This window comes from Panicum virgatum, chromosome 4N, assembly GCF_016808335.1.
Source record: "Panicum virgatum strain AP13 chromosome 4N, P.virgatum_v5, whole genome shotgun sequence".
NCBI lineage: Eukaryota > Viridiplantae > Streptophyta > Magnoliopsida > Poales > Poaceae > Panicum > Panicum virgatum.
Genome location: NC_053148.1, coordinates 2,855,524 through 2,870,604, shown reverse-complemented (window position 1 = coordinate 2,870,604; position 15,081 = coordinate 2,855,524). Strand labels below are relative to the sequence as shown.

At 47.2% G+C, this 15,081-nt stretch overlaps 3 protein-coding genes across 7 annotated transcripts; all 3 read left to right on the top strand.

The window, feature by feature from the left end:
* The first annotated feature begins 200 nt into the window (after positions 1 to 200).
* On the top strand, positions 201 to 6,032 carry LOC120671146 (RNA-binding protein FUS-like). Of its 5 annotated transcripts, none has more exons than XM_039951403.1 (5): positions 212 to 591; positions 3,941 to 4,093; positions 4,834 to 5,205; positions 5,409 to 5,479; positions 5,685 to 6,032. In XM_039951403.1, exons 3-5 carry the CDS (start codon positions 4,853 to 4,855, stop codon positions 5,699 to 5,701), a joined length of 441 nt encoding a protein of 146 aa, XP_039807337.1. In that variant the 5' UTR covers positions 212 to 591; positions 3,941 to 4,093; positions 4,834 to 4,852; the 3' UTR covers positions 5,702 to 6,032. The 5 variants fall into 5 exon arrangements, with proteins under 5 accessions (XP_039807338.1, XP_039807337.1, XP_039807339.1 ...); XM_039951405.1 differs by having other exon boundaries at positions 3,903 to 4,093; positions 5,688 to 6,032; XM_039951401.1 differs by having other exon boundaries at positions 3,903 to 4,093.
* A 372-nt stretch (positions 6,033 to 6,404) lies between these two features.
* LOC120670671 (nudix hydrolase 19, chloroplastic-like) lies at positions 6,405 to 11,336 on the top strand. Its single transcript, XM_039950827.1, has 6 exons — positions 6,405 to 7,017; positions 7,143 to 7,283; positions 7,437 to 7,541; positions 9,912 to 10,011; positions 10,212 to 10,304; positions 10,721 to 11,336. Exons 1-6 carry the CDS (start codon positions 6,508 to 6,510, stop codon positions 10,984 to 10,986), a joined length of 1,215 nt encoding a protein of 404 aa, XP_039806761.1. The 5' UTR covers positions 6,405 to 6,507; the 3' UTR covers positions 10,987 to 11,336.
* Positions 11,337 to 11,380: 44 nt separating this feature from the next.
* On the top strand, positions 11,381 to 13,642 carry LOC120670670 (hexose carrier protein HEX6-like). The gene has a single exon (XM_039950825.1). The coding sequence runs from the start codon at positions 11,983 to 11,985 to the stop codon at positions 13,531 to 13,533; it is 1,551 nt and encodes a 516-aa protein (XP_039806759.1). The 5' UTR covers positions 11,381 to 11,982; the 3' UTR covers positions 13,534 to 13,642.
* The last annotated feature ends 1,439 nt before the right edge of the window (positions 13,643 to 15,081 follow it).

Sequence of the window (15,081 nt, the reverse complement as noted above, 5' to 3'; positions counted from 1 at the left end):
AGCAGGCACGTCCCGTCCAGCCTCATCAGCAATCTTAAGCACGGCCCAATCGTTTCTTTGAGTGTGAAGAAGTTGCTCTTCCATTCTAATAAGTGGGCCTAGCCCACTAGCTGATATGTTCCGCATGGCCCATCAACGGCCCAATAGATTTCGCCACCGCCCCAAGCCCAACCGGGGATCAGCTGCGGGCGGCGTGGGGACGACGCGGCGAACGGCGCCGGCTCCGGCCGACAGTTGCCGCTGCGCGGTGCGCGGGCCGTCCAGGAGGGGGGGCCCGCGTCCCGTTCACCGACCACGGCAGGGGTCGTGCGGCCTCGCCGGGGCGTCGCGGCGTTCTGGCCGCGCCCTGGATTCCCCGGCCACAGCTAATGCAAGCAGCCAGTGGCGGCGGTTGCCCCTTCGCGCCACGCCTTGCGGGGCAGATCAGGGCATCAGGCCGTCCCGTGGCGACGGCGCCGGAGGTGTTGCGAGAAGTCGAAGAGATTCGACTGGGGTGCGATGCCGCTCGAACGCCAGCTCCGTGGGTCCAGCCGGCGCCGGCGGTTTGCGCGAGGCTCCGCCGAGAGGAAGGCGAACCCAACAAGTTTTCAGGTATTCAACCAAGCAGGCCCAGCCTCACCCTCCTTCGTCCCCATCAAAAGTTGTGCTGCCATTTTTCACTTCACTCTCTGAATGAAAAAGAGGAGGGATGAAAGGTTGAACCGAGTCACTGACCCTGCCATTCTGCTTTCCGTCTTTAGGTGCTTTTTCGGTTCTTGCTGCTTTCCGTGGGATTTAGGATAAGGGGAATAAAAAAGACCGAGAAGGATTAGATAGTGTTCTTTTATAAATGGGATCCCTTTGTAATTTCGAGCCGTGGGTTTGTGTTAATCCGTCAATTTTGGACAAATCACGCGTCCAAGGGTTCAAAACATCAATAAGCAGCTAATGTATCTTTGGAAAAGACCACTGACATGCAGGATTTGGGTTGTATGCTACGAAAACAGAAACTGGACGGTGCATATGTGAGCTCCCTCACAGGGAACAGGGAGTCAGGGGACATTATTCTCGCGACATGGCGAATAATACTTGCAAATCGAGATTAATCTGGAATTAGAACCTTGGCATCTTTTCCCTTTTTCAGAAAGTTGAGTGCCATTTAGTTTAGTTGCTACACGGGCTGAACTTCACCTCCACCAGACCAAGTTATGCCTTTTGATCTGCTCTGCTGATCAGCATTCTATGAATCGTAAACCAACATGATCTAGTGGAAACAGTATTTGCAACTGAGAACGTCTTCAATCTCTTGCTTTTCCGTTTCCGCGTCGAGTTGATGCCTCCCCAAGTCAGAAGCGGGAGAAGCGTTGGCATAACCTTGTTCTAACATTTGTAGATGGTGCTAAAGAATCGAAGTTACAGGAAAATAATAGTTGTGTGATAGTGATATGTGAGTGTTTTTTCTTTTGTATTACCAAGGGAACAAACTGTTGATGTGTCTATATGTGATTGGTGAGAGGAGGATGTGTCAATATATGAAAACCCTAAGTTTCTTATTAGTCAATGATTTTCATTTGTGACCCGATGTTCTGCACTGGCATGCAATACATCTGCATCTGTAAGTTGTGCCACGTAGGAGTAACTTCAGTGGAAAGAAGTATATACCATAGCTGATTCAAGCATATTCATTCTAAATTAGATACTCTGTATAAACTTGCAAATTTGAGAACAAGAACAAGACCCTTTTCTAGGAAGTCCGTGAATGCTTTGTGCCATGATGGGAGCCACATCAATTGATTATCAGTCATACTTAATTCCCTCTTTGATGAACACAATATTTAATCATGGTAATCAGCTTCTATAATATATTCTCCTGCTGTTCTTGTTTTGCTGCTTACTACAGTGTTTCTTCATGATATATGACTACTTTGGTTTTGGTTCTGTATAGAAACAGCAGGGGACGAAAAGAAGTACCAATCTAAATTCTAAAAAGGACAACAAAAGTAGATGCTTTTCTAGCAACTGAAACAGTACGGATGGCTGACTAGGGTTGAACATAGAACCTCTTGAATTATTGTGTAAAGTGTGATTTGGGAGAATATTTGTATATCAGAATAGGTTTGTGAATGACTAAAGATCATGCACGTATGTGGAGAATTGATTCTCAAAAGGCTATATATATTTTACCCCAATAATACAATCAATATGTAGTTATGTCCATCAGCTTCTAGCATATAATCAAACATTTAGGCAACTTTAGTACTATCTTTTAGGGGCAGCTCAGCATCTAGAATGGACAAGTAATTCAAACTGTCAATTAAATTAGTAAAAGGGCAAAAGATTTACTGAAGATAAAAGAAGCCCAATCTGTCTTCTCTTTTTATCTTTTAAGTAGTAGGCCTATTATCAAATTGTTGATTTGATCATCGATTCACCATAAATCTTGTGGGCAATATTTGCTTAAGTAGTTCATATTATCTACTTTGCATTGTTAAGAGAACAATTTATTTTATTCTGCTCTTGGACACTGTTGAGCAAAGGTTAGCAAAGATCCATTACTAAAGCAGACTGTGCGATTAATGATGATAGTTAACAAGATGATTTACAGATGTATGGAAATTTTGACTGTATTATTATTTTATATTGTGTTTTTCATTCAATGTACGCATTGTATAGCAAGAACCATCTTCAATTCGTAATAAGAGGGACTAAAAGAAAGGCTAATGTAAACAACTTGATTATCTTAAATTTTCTGTAAACGCGTGTTGCTTAGAACTTCAATTATATTACTTAAAATTTGTCCCAGTTAAATTGTGAATTTGTAATACACTAATTTCTGGCAGCTCTTTCTTTTTTCTTCCTCTTTTGTTCCTCAGGTGATGTGGCATTTTTTTGTCAGGATTGGGAACATTGGGATTTCTATTAGCCACACGAAGTGTGGATCATTGCTAGATATGCACCTCCACCAGTATATTTTGGGGGAAGAATCAAAGTATAAAGAAATATGTTCCTTGATCCTCACACCTTTGTCTCATGGAAATTATTAAAGTAATTGTTCATGGATAGCTTAGACGATAGTTTCTTTCTCCCATAAAAGAGAACAAAAGAGAGCACGAGAATATATATTTAAAGAGAGAGAGAGAGAACGAAAAAAATAAGATCTGCTTGATCAGGTTATTTAATTGATGGAAATTGTTACTCTCAAGTTGGAATATCGACTTGTCTTATGCTTATCTCATGGCTTGAAACAACTTAGATATTTATATGAAAGGATTATAGATTTGACTCACATATTTTAGTCTTGAATCTTGACTGGTCTGGCATTTGCACACCATGCTGTGTCGTGTGTGGTAGGTACCATTGCACTTCATGTGGTTTTACCCTGCATGAGCAGTTTACAACTTTATTTTTTTCTCGAACGATGCCATTTAAAACTTTATAGTGGATTATACATGCCAATGCAAAGCTAGTTTGAGTGCATCTAGTTATATGAAACTACTTAGCCACTTTTCTGTTTTGCCTAACCACTTACTAAATTCTCTCACTAATAACGGTTTTTTTAAATATTTGACTAATTTGAGTGGAAACAATATTAGTGAACAGTTTTTTCATGAAAGGTACTTTAAGGATGTTATATACTTTTAACTGCTTTCCTATGTATATGTCAAAAATTGACACTTGCTGTTTGAATGAAAAAGTCAAAGTGGCCAAGTATATGAAAATGGATGTAATATTTTATTTTCTTTTGAGTATTTTTTATTTTATATATCTGTTAATGCGTATTAAGAAGTAATTAATATCCCGTGGTGTGGATCCAAGATATAACACTGTGAAATCCTCCTATCTTTAGCATCTCTTTCCTCTTGCATATTTCCATTCTAGTTTCTGCTTTCATCTCATAATCGTGTTCGATTTGGATAGCTCAGTTAGAAAGGCAGATCAAAGCATCTCCGTGCCTCCACAGCAAAGCCTAGATTCGCAATTATTGAGCTGCCTCCACTATAAAACGGGAACCAACCACAAGGAATGAACACAGCAAACAAGCGCACAACAAGGACAGCACAGCAACATAAACCCTAGTACCAAGAAGAGAGAAGAGGCTTTGCAAGTTCGCAGGGTATGCTTCGCTTCTTGTTCCTCTTTGTTATTGTGCCCCCTGTATTAGATTCAGACAGCTTGGTCCATTATCCATTCTTCTTGGAAAAGAAAAATAGATCTTATATTGCTATTAAATATAGTATTATTGGTTTAAACAATTAGCTCTAAATTTTAGTTCGTTGCAAGGTTGGGTTTGTTCTCTGTATGCATGATATATGCAATTTAATTTATGGTTTACTGATTTCCAGCACAGATAAGAATAATGAGATGAGACTTCACTTGTATGGTGTCTTGCTTCCTTTTCAGTTGGGACACTAACTTAAAAATATAACTGCTTGATGTACATGTCCAAATGATTGATTGGAGTGCCGTCTTGGCCTAATTTAAGGCAGCCTTTGGTTCATCACTTTCTCCGTTTCTGTCTTGTCTTGCCTTAACATATTCTTTCTTTTTAGTTTGTGATTGCATGCAGTACCAGGATCTAACAAAAGCTAAAAGAATCGAAGGGTTTCGTAAACGTAGCCTCATTCTTCTAGCTCCTATCTAACTTGACCGTCATGGACCTCATCGCAGAGGTGCCTTGATATATTCATATATATGTATATATAACAATAATGTTGCAGCACAACAAGGTTATTTCTATAATGTCTTTTCATATATCATACAAACTGATGAAGAAACTAATATCTTTACTTCTGTTATACTTTTGCTTTGTATATTCTGTACTATACAACATCTTGACACATGCATGGTGTGCAGAGCTAGCTGTTTACTGCGAATGAACATCCAGAGGAAGCCTGGAGACTGGAACTGCAAGAACTGCCAGCACCTCAACTTCAGCCGCCGTGACTACTGTCAGCGCTGCCGTGATCCACGGCCGGACTTGCAGTTCAGTGACGGCTATAGCACTGGCGGTGTGCTGACCTCCCTCGACATTCGCCCAGGTGACTGGTACTGCAGCTGCAGCTACCATAACTTTGCCAGCCGCAGCAGCTGCTTCAAGTGCGGCACTATCGTCAGGGACTTCCCAGCGGGGCAAGGTGCAGCTGGTGCTGAGGGTGACCTTGCTCGTGGCCGTGACAGCGCCGCAGTTCGTGCTGGGTGGAAAGCTGGCGACTGGATATGCACAAGGTGATCTCCAACTATTCTGATTTCAAGTATAGATGAATGCCTTTGTATGCATGGCAAGGAACAGTGGCATGCATGCATGTTTTATGACGAATGCTAATTATATAATTAAGCAATCCAATTTTTAAAAAGTTGATCTCACGTCGTTGTTTTGAGTGAGTTTTGAAGCAAAAAATTAATTTATTGTGCTCGTCAACTTTTGCCAGGCCTGGTTGCAACGTGCACAATTTCGCAAGCAGGACTGAGTGCTACAGGTGCAATGCACCAAGGGAAACAGGTACAAATGTCTTGGCCAGTCTCCGGTTACGGTTTTGTCTGATGAATATATACGCGGTGCATCTTTGGTTAAAATCCAAATAAAAGAGTTCAAAATCCTGTAATGAATCTACGGGGCCTGACCAATCAATCCTGAGGTGCTGTTTTCGTAGGCATTGTTCTGATGATGCTCCATGTCCTAAAAAAGGAATTGTTCTGCTTTGTAGTAGGCACTGGAAATTAAGAAACGACTGAGGTGACCGAGACCGTGAGAAGTGACGAGCTGGTCGAGCATGGAACCAATTGCTGTCACACACTCACCATCAGGCATCGAGGGAGGATGACTCTACTACCTACACGAGTATATTGTTGATTGCCATTGCCAAGTACTATACCGCTGCTGTACCAGAGGTTGCAAGGGTGGAGAAGTACCCAAGCTTTCCCATCGTTACGTGTGCTGTTTGCCCTTTTTTTGTGTGTTGATTCAGTGACTGCTGAATCGTACGGCTTGATGTACTTTCGTTATGTATTGATCTTAAACATAATATATAGTAATCCAAGTGTTTGCTTAAATACTCTGCTGGTGCATGTCTCCTACTTCCATTTTTTTTTTCTGCTGCCCTTGAAACCTTTGCTTTACTTGAATCACATGAAGCTCACTCGTATGATCGTGGCATTGGTCATCCACTCGTCCTGTTTGTGCAAAGCTTGCATCGTTGTAAACCTTATACAGCCAGGATGACACTTGAGAAGATGCTGTGCTTGTAACTTGTTTGAGTTTTCATCTGTGGTTGTAAATTGTTTCAGATGCAGCTGAAGACTGCACATGCGGCCTTGCCAACTTTGAAATGGGAGCAAATTGCCTGGGTGTGGGCTCTGCTCTAAATGGGCCGATAGTTCCCGTCGGCCCATGTATATTGATGATGGCAGCGACACTTTCCCCGTCCGGGTCCAGTGATTCAATCCAAGTGGCTACCGACCCTACCCTCCCTCTAGTCCTCTGCCGGGAAGAAGCTGCAGCCTGCAGCTACCAGACACACCCACCCCGCCATGGCCATCCATCTCCGCGCCCACGCCTTCGCGGCGAACCCGCTGCGTGGCGTCTCCGCCTCCACCACCGCCGTCTCCCCCTCCGCGGCCGCCGAGGCCCTGCGCTCCCTCCTCGAGCCCGGCTCCGCCGCCGCGGACGCCGCCAATCCCCACCCGCCGCACCTCTCCAAGATCCTCCCTTTCCGCCGGGGCCGCCCGCTCGCGCGCTCCCCGGACCCTCCTGCCTCTGCTCCACCCGCGGCGCCAGCCTGGCGCCTCGCGTGGCTCCCGCCCTCCCGCGTCCCCGGGGTCGCCCCGGACGCCTTCGTCTTCCTGGGTGCGCACGCCGAGGGGGGCGGCAAGGAGGCCGCGGCGTACTGGGCCGTCGATGTCAGCGACGGCGAGGGGCCGAGGGTCGACGGCGGCTCGGGGGACGGGGATGGGCCGGCGTTTGTGGACCTGAGGACGCTCATGGTGGCCACGGACTGGAGCGACAACGACGCCATGGGGGACCTCGCCATCGCCGGACATGTATTTGGCGTTTCTTGATTTTTCGGTTCTAATCTAACCATTATTACTCGTAATTTAGGTAATGTTTTTTGCCTGAGAACTCAAAAAACAAGCTTGATCTCATTTCTGAATTCTGATGCGAGCAGGCTCGAGCACTGCTGGAGTGGCACAATACCGCAAAATTTTGTGGAGCTTGTGGAGCGAAGGCTGTTCCTACAGAAGCCGGAAGGCGTAAGCAGTGCAGCAATGAGTCCTGCAAGAAGAGGATATACCCTCGAGTTGACCCGGTATGACTTGTGGTCTCTTCATCGTAGTGTTTGTATCAGGATTTGGCCATTTGGGACTAGACATTGTGCTGCTAGTCACCGTGACTTTATTCTGTAGTAATATTCACACTAACAGATGGCATCCACTCCTCTCATATACACGTGGTCTTGCAGGTTGTGATCATGCTGGTCATCGATAAAGAAAATGACCGTGCACTCTTAAGCCGCCAGTCAAGATTTGTGCCTCGTATGTGGAGCTGTCTTGCTGGTTTTATAGAGGTGCAAATAACTGCTTGTATAACCTTTCTTATTCACAGCTGTGTATAATACCATTTGCCTTTGATTACATGTTTCATTTCATTCTCTATTCTTGTCACGATCTTCTTAAACTGACTTTGGATGGGGGCAGATGTAAAAATGGCACAACCATATGGTAAAATTTAGGTTTCCATTTGTTTCTTTTTCTAAAAAAATATGTTTACCTTAACAATGCAATTGTTTACTGTCAGATTATTCAATTTATGAAGGCAGCACACTGACATATCCAATAAGCTTGTGACATGTTTGTGTTGTCACATTAACCATGCTTATTTTTTTTCGAATCGAGGCCATCCCCATTTCCATTACTAGAACAGAAATACAAACTTTCCTACCTGACTTTCAGGCAAAGGAAGGATGCCCAAGTGAACACATCCATTGCCCATGTGTCCGCTTAACCATGCTTATATGAAAATGGTTAAGCGGATTTGTCAAAATTGCTTGACAAAATACCCAGATTGAATTTGATTGCAAGTCCTCCACTCAAAAAAACATGACTAGCAAACTCTACAAACATGAAATTTGAGATGTTGGGATTGACCTGTCAGACATGAGTCATCCAGTAATTATTTATTTCATAATGAGGTAATCTTAAATATCCAATGTTTCTTACTACAAATATGTTTCTGTTTAATGATCTGAACCGAGTAGCTAGGAACCTTGGACTGGGTTCAAAACGTTGGATTTTTTTTTCTTAAGTGTAACCATAAGAGTAGTGATTTTACTATGTAAATCAAATCTATTTCTGAAACTAAAAGGAAGCTCATTTCCTGTTAAATATTACCCTAAAACTTATGCTAAAGTTTTTTTTTTAGGGAAACACCGGGGGGACGAAAGATCCCCACCTGAATGAACTTCCATAGATGCCGGCAAGCCGGTGATGGAAGGTGCATGGCACCAAGTACATGCGCAACCATGGAAGGTCGAAAGAGTACAAAAGAGGGGGGAAGATATTACAAGAGTCACATACAAACCCACAGATCAATTACTCCTAACACCAATGACAAAGCATGTTGTTGTTCACCGAACAGTGATACTACTAAAGGACTTCACTTCGACAATATCCATTCCACAGGCAACTGTAAAGCACCGAGTCGAAAAGACAGACAACAGCTGTGATTGCATCATCTTTGAAGCACATCCAGGATCCAATTGACGCCCTCCGACGCCCTTTAAGGGGAGGAAGCCTCAAAGGAGGGAGGACCGACGATAGGAGAACGAGGAGATCCAAGACAGGGGACCATGGTCTCGCTAACCCGGCATTTGGTGAGACGATGGAATCAAGGATCTTGGATGGTGACGAGGGAAAGACCTTGGCAGCAACCACGTATCAGTTAGCAGCTCGTGCAAAAATCATGGGAAAGAGTTTGATCACTGTTGGTGGGTTATGGTTGGGAGGTAGACGATTTCCAAGCTGTGAGGGGATCTTGAAAAGCAATGCCTTCAGTAAGGTAACGACATCAAGGTAACGACATAGTAACGACATCACTATTGACGGGTTGGGTTTTCACCCAGAGATCAACACGCAACATAGTAGCAAGGAGTTCTACGACGACACCTCCAACGAGGAAGATGACGCACGAGAGCGCCATTGCCGTCGGCGCCGACATTGAGCCGAGCAAGGTTTTCACCTAGAGAACTCCAAGACAATCATATACCTCCCAAGAAGGTGCCGGCGAAGGACAGTAGCCCAGCGACACGGAGCCGTAGTGGCCTCCAGCCCCGGCGGCAGCAGCACGCCGTACCAGCACAGCGGAGCACCCGCACTGGACCGAGCCACAGTCAGCACGCCGGCAGCTAGGCCACCACACAGCTGCGGGGGCGCCGGATCCACCCACAAGGGAACCGGATCTGGCGCCCCGAGCCGTCGCCGCCACTGCACCACCAACCGCCGCTGCCGCGGCGTGGAGGGCGGTGACTGCTGCGGGCCTCCCCGATGATGGTAGAACAGGCTCTCGGGAGACCGGATCCGGCCATGGAGGACAGCACGGAGGGGAGGACCACCGCGGATCTGGGCGCCGCTGCCGGAGTTCGTCGAGGAAACATGGGGGACCGAGGGGGAGAACGAGGGGATGGCGGAGAGGCCCCGCCGCCGCCGTCCTGGCACTTGCACGGACTTCCGGCGAGGTGCTCCGGCGACAGCGAGAGGCAGGGGCGGGAGGTGAGGGCACTGAGCGCCGGCGGCGCTGTTTCCGCCCGAGCCGCCCCTCGGGACGACGCAGGGGCCGGGGGCCTTATGCTAAAGTTTTAGTGTGTATTGGAACCAGCAAGTTCATCTTCTTTTCGAAAATTTGAACAAGCTTATTTACACTGCATCTGTTTTGTTTGTAGCCAGGAGAAAGCCTGGAAGAGGCAATGAGAAGGGAAACGTGGGAAGAGACTGGTATTGAAGTCGGTCAAGTAATATATCATAGCTCCCAACCATGGCCTGGTAATGGTCTTGTCATTTTTTCGTGATGAAAACCAGTAGAGAATGCTAGTCGAAATAATTTTCATGGTGATACTTATTCTGTCCAAAATACAGGAATAATTACATAGTGGCACAAATACTTAATTTATCAGTTGCACTGTTTTCCTATACTGTATCTGATTCTGACAGTGTTCATCATTGCATATATGCTGTTTTTTCAGTCGGTCCAAATACTATGCCATGCCAACTTATGGTGGGTTTCTTTGCATATGCTAAATCATTGGAGATACATGTGGATAAGCAGGAGCTTGAAGGTAAAACATTATTAGGAAATCAATGTCAATTCTTTTCATTGCATTCTGTTAGCTTCGCTTCCTGTTTTCTACCATGACTGATTGGTCTGTCCATTTATCCTGCAATACTTGCATAATTTTTCTTCCTACACAACACAATACACTATTGGTGCTTGGGTATATTACAATCCTTTCACAACAGTTTAAGCTTCCTCATTAACCAGTTGGTTCATGAGTCATGACACTTGAGTACTTGATACACAAGATTGTGTGCAGATTATAGTCTAGATATGTAACTTAGTTAAACTTGTATATTGATTTCCTGTTCTGGCGATAGTTTTTAGGAATGAAAACTTTTCCAGATGTTAACCATGTAGTAACTCCGAGCAAACCACAAAGCTTAACTCTTCCAAATTCTTCTTTCATCATGCATGTAGATGCCCAGTGGCACAGCCGTGAAGACATCAAGAAAGCGCTGACATTTTCAGAATATGAGAAAGCTCAGAGAACCAATGCTCTAAAGGTCAATCAAATGTGCAAGGGTGCTGAGAAAGGGCAGAGCATTGCCGAAGACTTCAAAGTGGGAAGTGGCGAACCTGTTCCTATGTTCGTCCCTGGACCCTTCGCCATTGCTCATCACCTAATATCGGCATGGGCTTTCGAGGGAGCACCAAAGGTGCCTAGTTCCTTCTCAAATCTATAAGCCTGGACCCTAAGGTAGGGTTCCTATTGTTCAGATTCATTGGATGGAAGGTATAGTGAATTGGAATCCTTGCAGGCACATGAATCATGCCTTGCGTTCTTGTGAGTTTTGATATGGTACTATACTACTATTCATTGGCAGTTGTAATAAAAGGTCAAGAGAAATACTAGCTAGGTACAGGAGATTTGCTGGACTTAGCGTCACTGGACATTTCTATCCATTGTTTGTCACATTTTGATGGTTTTAGTACATGGTATGTATGTGTATAGATACAGCACAAATACACTTGTGTATAGTTAGTTATTCAGAGAACTGGAATGAAGCCTGATTTTCCATCTTTACCTGAGGCATTGGACAATTCATTTGTACATGTACTTTGTTGAAGTTGTTTTCTGGTGATGGTTGCAAACACGAAGACCTTACAAATGTATGAACCGACGCCAACCACGTTCGCCGTTCAGAATTGAATTTCTTCTTTCTTTTCTGAACGAGACAGGAGTTAAATTTTGCAGCACGTGACGTGCCCGGATTTCAATTTCCCCTTGGAAAACCTCCATCTCGTGCCCGGTTGCAACAAGCCACGCAGTAGACCTTGACTTGCCAAGTGCACAAGAACAAGAAGCAATCTGCATCAGTGTCCAACTAGTCAAAACAAACCTGTAGAAATTCAGTAGCATCAGGATAGCAACACCTGGTGGCAGCAAAGCCTCGAGTTCGAGTGGCCTCCCTGTGCTCCTCTGCTCATTTCGTACTCCGTCCAAGCCATGGTTTTATGTTTGATTGTGTGATTGACACTGACGTCGTTCAAACAAGACGGGAATGGTCTGCATGATCAGCATCAGATCTCCGGCTAGTCAACGAAAACCAGTCAACCATGGCTGCTACATTTGACACTCTATCTGCTGCACAGACCACACCTGCAGCTGCAGCAGCATAATCACTTGAGCTCCGCTGCGAGCAAGCATCTCTGGTCTGATCAGTGATCACTGATCAGCCATGGCGGTCGGCGTCGTCGCCGCCGAGGAGCAGGAGCGCCACTACGGCGGGCGGATCACCACCTTCGTCGTGCTGTCCTGCATGACCGCCGGCATGGGCGGCGTCATCTTCGGCTACGACATCGGAATCGCAGGCGGCGTGTCGTCGATGGAGCCGTTCCTGCGCAAGTTCTTCCCGGACGTTTACCGGCGGATGCGCGGCGACACGCGGGTGAGCAACTACTGCAAGTTCGACAGCCAGCTGCTGACGGCCTTCACCTCCTCGCTCTACGTCGCCGGCCTGCTCACCACGTTCCTGGCCTCGCGCGTCACGGCGGGGCGCGGCCGCCGCGCGTCCATGGTCCTCGGCGGCGCCGCGTTCCTGGCGGGCGCCGCCGTCGGCGGCGCCTCGGTCAACATCTACATGGTCATCCTGGGGCGGGTGCTCCTCGGCGTCGGGCTCGGGTTCGCCAACCAGGCCGTGCCGCTCTACCTGTCGGAGATGGCCCCCGCGCGGCTCCGCGGCGCGTTCAGCAACGGGTTCCAGCTCAGCGTCGGGATCGGCGCGCTCGCCGCCAACGTCATCAACTACGGCACGGAGAAGATCAGGGGCGGGTGGGGGTGGCGCGTGTCGCTGGCGCTCGCCGCCCTGCCCGCGGGGCTCCTCACCCTCGGCGCGCTGTTCCTGCCCGAGACGCCCAACAGCCTCGTGCAGCAGGGGAGGGACCGCCGCGACGTGGCGCGGCTGCTGCAGAGGATCCGCGGCGCGGGCGTCGACATCGGGTACGAGCTGGACGACATCGTCGCGGCCAACGCCGACGCGGCCGCGGGGGAGGGCGGCGGCCTGCGGGGGCTCCTCCTCGAGCGGCGGTACCGGCCGCAGCTGGTGATGGCCGTGATGATCCCCTTCTTCCAGCAGGTGACCGGGATCAACGCGATCGCGTTCTACGCGCCGGTGCTGCTGCGCACCATCGGCATGGGCGAGAGCGCGTCGCTGCTGTCGGCGGCGGTGACGGGCGTCGTGGGCGTGGCCGCCACGTTCGCGTCCATGCTCGCCGTCGACCGCTTCGGGCGCCGCACGCTGTTCCTCGCCGGCGGCGCGCAGATGCTGGCGTCGCAGGTGCTGATCGGCGCCATCATGGCCGCGGAGCTGCGCGACAGCGGCGGCGTGAGCAAGGCGTGGGCGGGGGTCCTGATCCTGCTCATCGCCGTGTACGTGGCCGGGTTCGGGTGGTCGTGGGGGCCCCTCGGGTGGCTGGTCCCCAGCGAGATCTTCCCGCTGGAGGTGCGCGCGGCGGGGCAGGGCGTCACGGTGGCGGTGAGCTTCGCGTTCACGGTGTTCGTGGCGCAGGCGTTCCTGTCCATGCTGTGCCACATGAGGGCCGGCATCTTCTTCTTCTTCGCCGCGTGGCTCGCCGCCATGACCGCCTTCGTGTACCTCCTCCTGCCGGAGACGAAGGGGGTGCCCATCGAGCAGGTCGCCGGGGTGTGGCGCGCGCACTGGTTCTGGAGCAGGGTCGTCGGGCCCCAAGTACCCGACGACCAGGCGCGCGTGGGCGGCGGGAAACTCTGAAACGCCATGGCGCGCTTGTACCTGTACGCCAGACGAACTGTTATTTCTTCAGAAACCGGATAGAATTCAGAAAACTTTCATACAGGCTCTCATATAATGAGCGAGGAAACTCTGAAATTTGCATGACCATATGCCTGATAATTCGGCATATTTTGCTCGGGATACAACCTAGAAAAACAAATAAGCCGTATACCTGCCAGAGCATTCAGGATCCTTTTCTTTTTTTGAAATCGAGCATTCAGGATTCTGATGTCAGGACTCAGGAATTCAGAGTATACTTAGAGCGTATGGAGATTCAACGTTCCCTTGTCTTCGAACCGACCGCGTGAGACACGTTGGCTTGGACCAGGAATCAAGGCATTAACAACTGCGCGCAGACAGCGTAGGACGAAGAGCAGTGATGATGGGCCGCCGGCTAACATAGCTCGGAGTTCAGAGAAACAGCGAATCACCAATGCTCAGCACTGTAGAACTGTAGCAGCTATATTTTTCGCGATATTTTATTCGAAGGAATCTTAAGTACATGGCGTATTAAACATAGTTTATTTGAAAAATCTTTTCATAAATAGATGCAAATTTACGAGCCGAATCTAATGAGACTAATTAGGCTATGATTAGATACAATAATGCTACAGAAACCATGATTTAATCATCCTCTAATTGTATGGTCAAATGTCTCCTTAGATACAGTAACTACTACAGTATTATAGTTGGTGAGGTGATTTTGTAATTAGACTTCATTTAATACCTGTGAAAATTTTTTTCACCTCCCAAACCAAGCGTGGCCTTTCTTTTCTGCAGCAATAGGTCTTACAGTAGATTCTTCGTCTGCGGTCGAATCCGTGGAATTCCAGAGAACAACTTGACAGGCTGCAGAACGTGCAGAATCCGAGCCACGAGATGGTTCACTTGTACACGTTTGGCAAAGAACACCCTCTGGGCCTCCTCAGCTCGTTCTTCAGAGCCTGAAGTCTGAACCATTCAAAGGCCGGCGTCAAGTGAGGATCACAGAACATCGGCGGCGTAATCGTCCTGTACGACGAGTTGACGACGGAGCCTGCATCTCGCAACGGCGATGTTCTACGATCCAGGGCGGCATGATTATCAAGGCCTCGTTTAGATGCATGCTGTAAATTTTTTGAAAGGAAATTTTTTAACATTTGAAGTACTAAACATAGACTAATCACAAAACTAATTGCAGAACTTGTCTGTAAACTTCGAGATGAATCTAGTGAGCCTAATTAATCTATCATTAAAGCATGTGTACTGTAGCAATTATTGTAGTAATTTAGTGTCTAATTATAGTCTAATTAGACTTATTAGATTCGTCTAGTAATTTACAAGTAAACTATATAATTTATTTTTTATTTTGTCTAGATTTACTATTCCATGTATATAAGATTCTTATTCAACGTCATAGTTTTGAAATTTTGAATTATATATATATATATATATAAATAAGGGGCAACAATCGGATCTCCATCACGAGGTCAGGTCAGGGTCAGCATCCAAACCGAGACGCAGCAATGATTGAGGCGACGAACCCGG

Excerpts from the sequence above, each read along its gene's own strand:
- LOC120670671 (XM_039950827.1), top strand. The coding sequence starts at position 6,508 with ATGGCCATCCATCTCCGCGCCCACGCCTTCGCGGCGAACCCGCTGCGT. Across the intron at positions 7,018-7,142 it reads ACCTCGCCATCGCCGGACAT|GCTCGAGCACTGCTGGAGTG; the intron begins GTATTTGGCGTT and ends TGATGCGAGCAG. Across the intron at positions 10,012-10,211 it reads TAGCTCCCAACCATGGCCTG|TCGGTCCAAATACTATGCCA; the intron begins GTAATGGTCTTG and ends CTGTTTTTTCAG.
- LOC120670670 (XM_039950825.1), top strand. The coding sequence starts at position 11,983 with ATGGCGGTCGGCGTCGTCGCCGCCGAGGAGCAGGAGCGCCACTACGGC.
- LOC120671146 (XM_039951404.1), top strand. The coding sequence starts at position 4,853 with ATGAACATCCAGAGGAAGCCTGGAGACTGGAACTGCAAGAACTGCCAG. Across the intron at positions 5,206-5,408 it reads GGCGACTGGATATGCACAAG|GCCTGGTTGCAACGTGCACA; the intron begins GTGATCTCCAAC and ends AACTTTTGCCAG.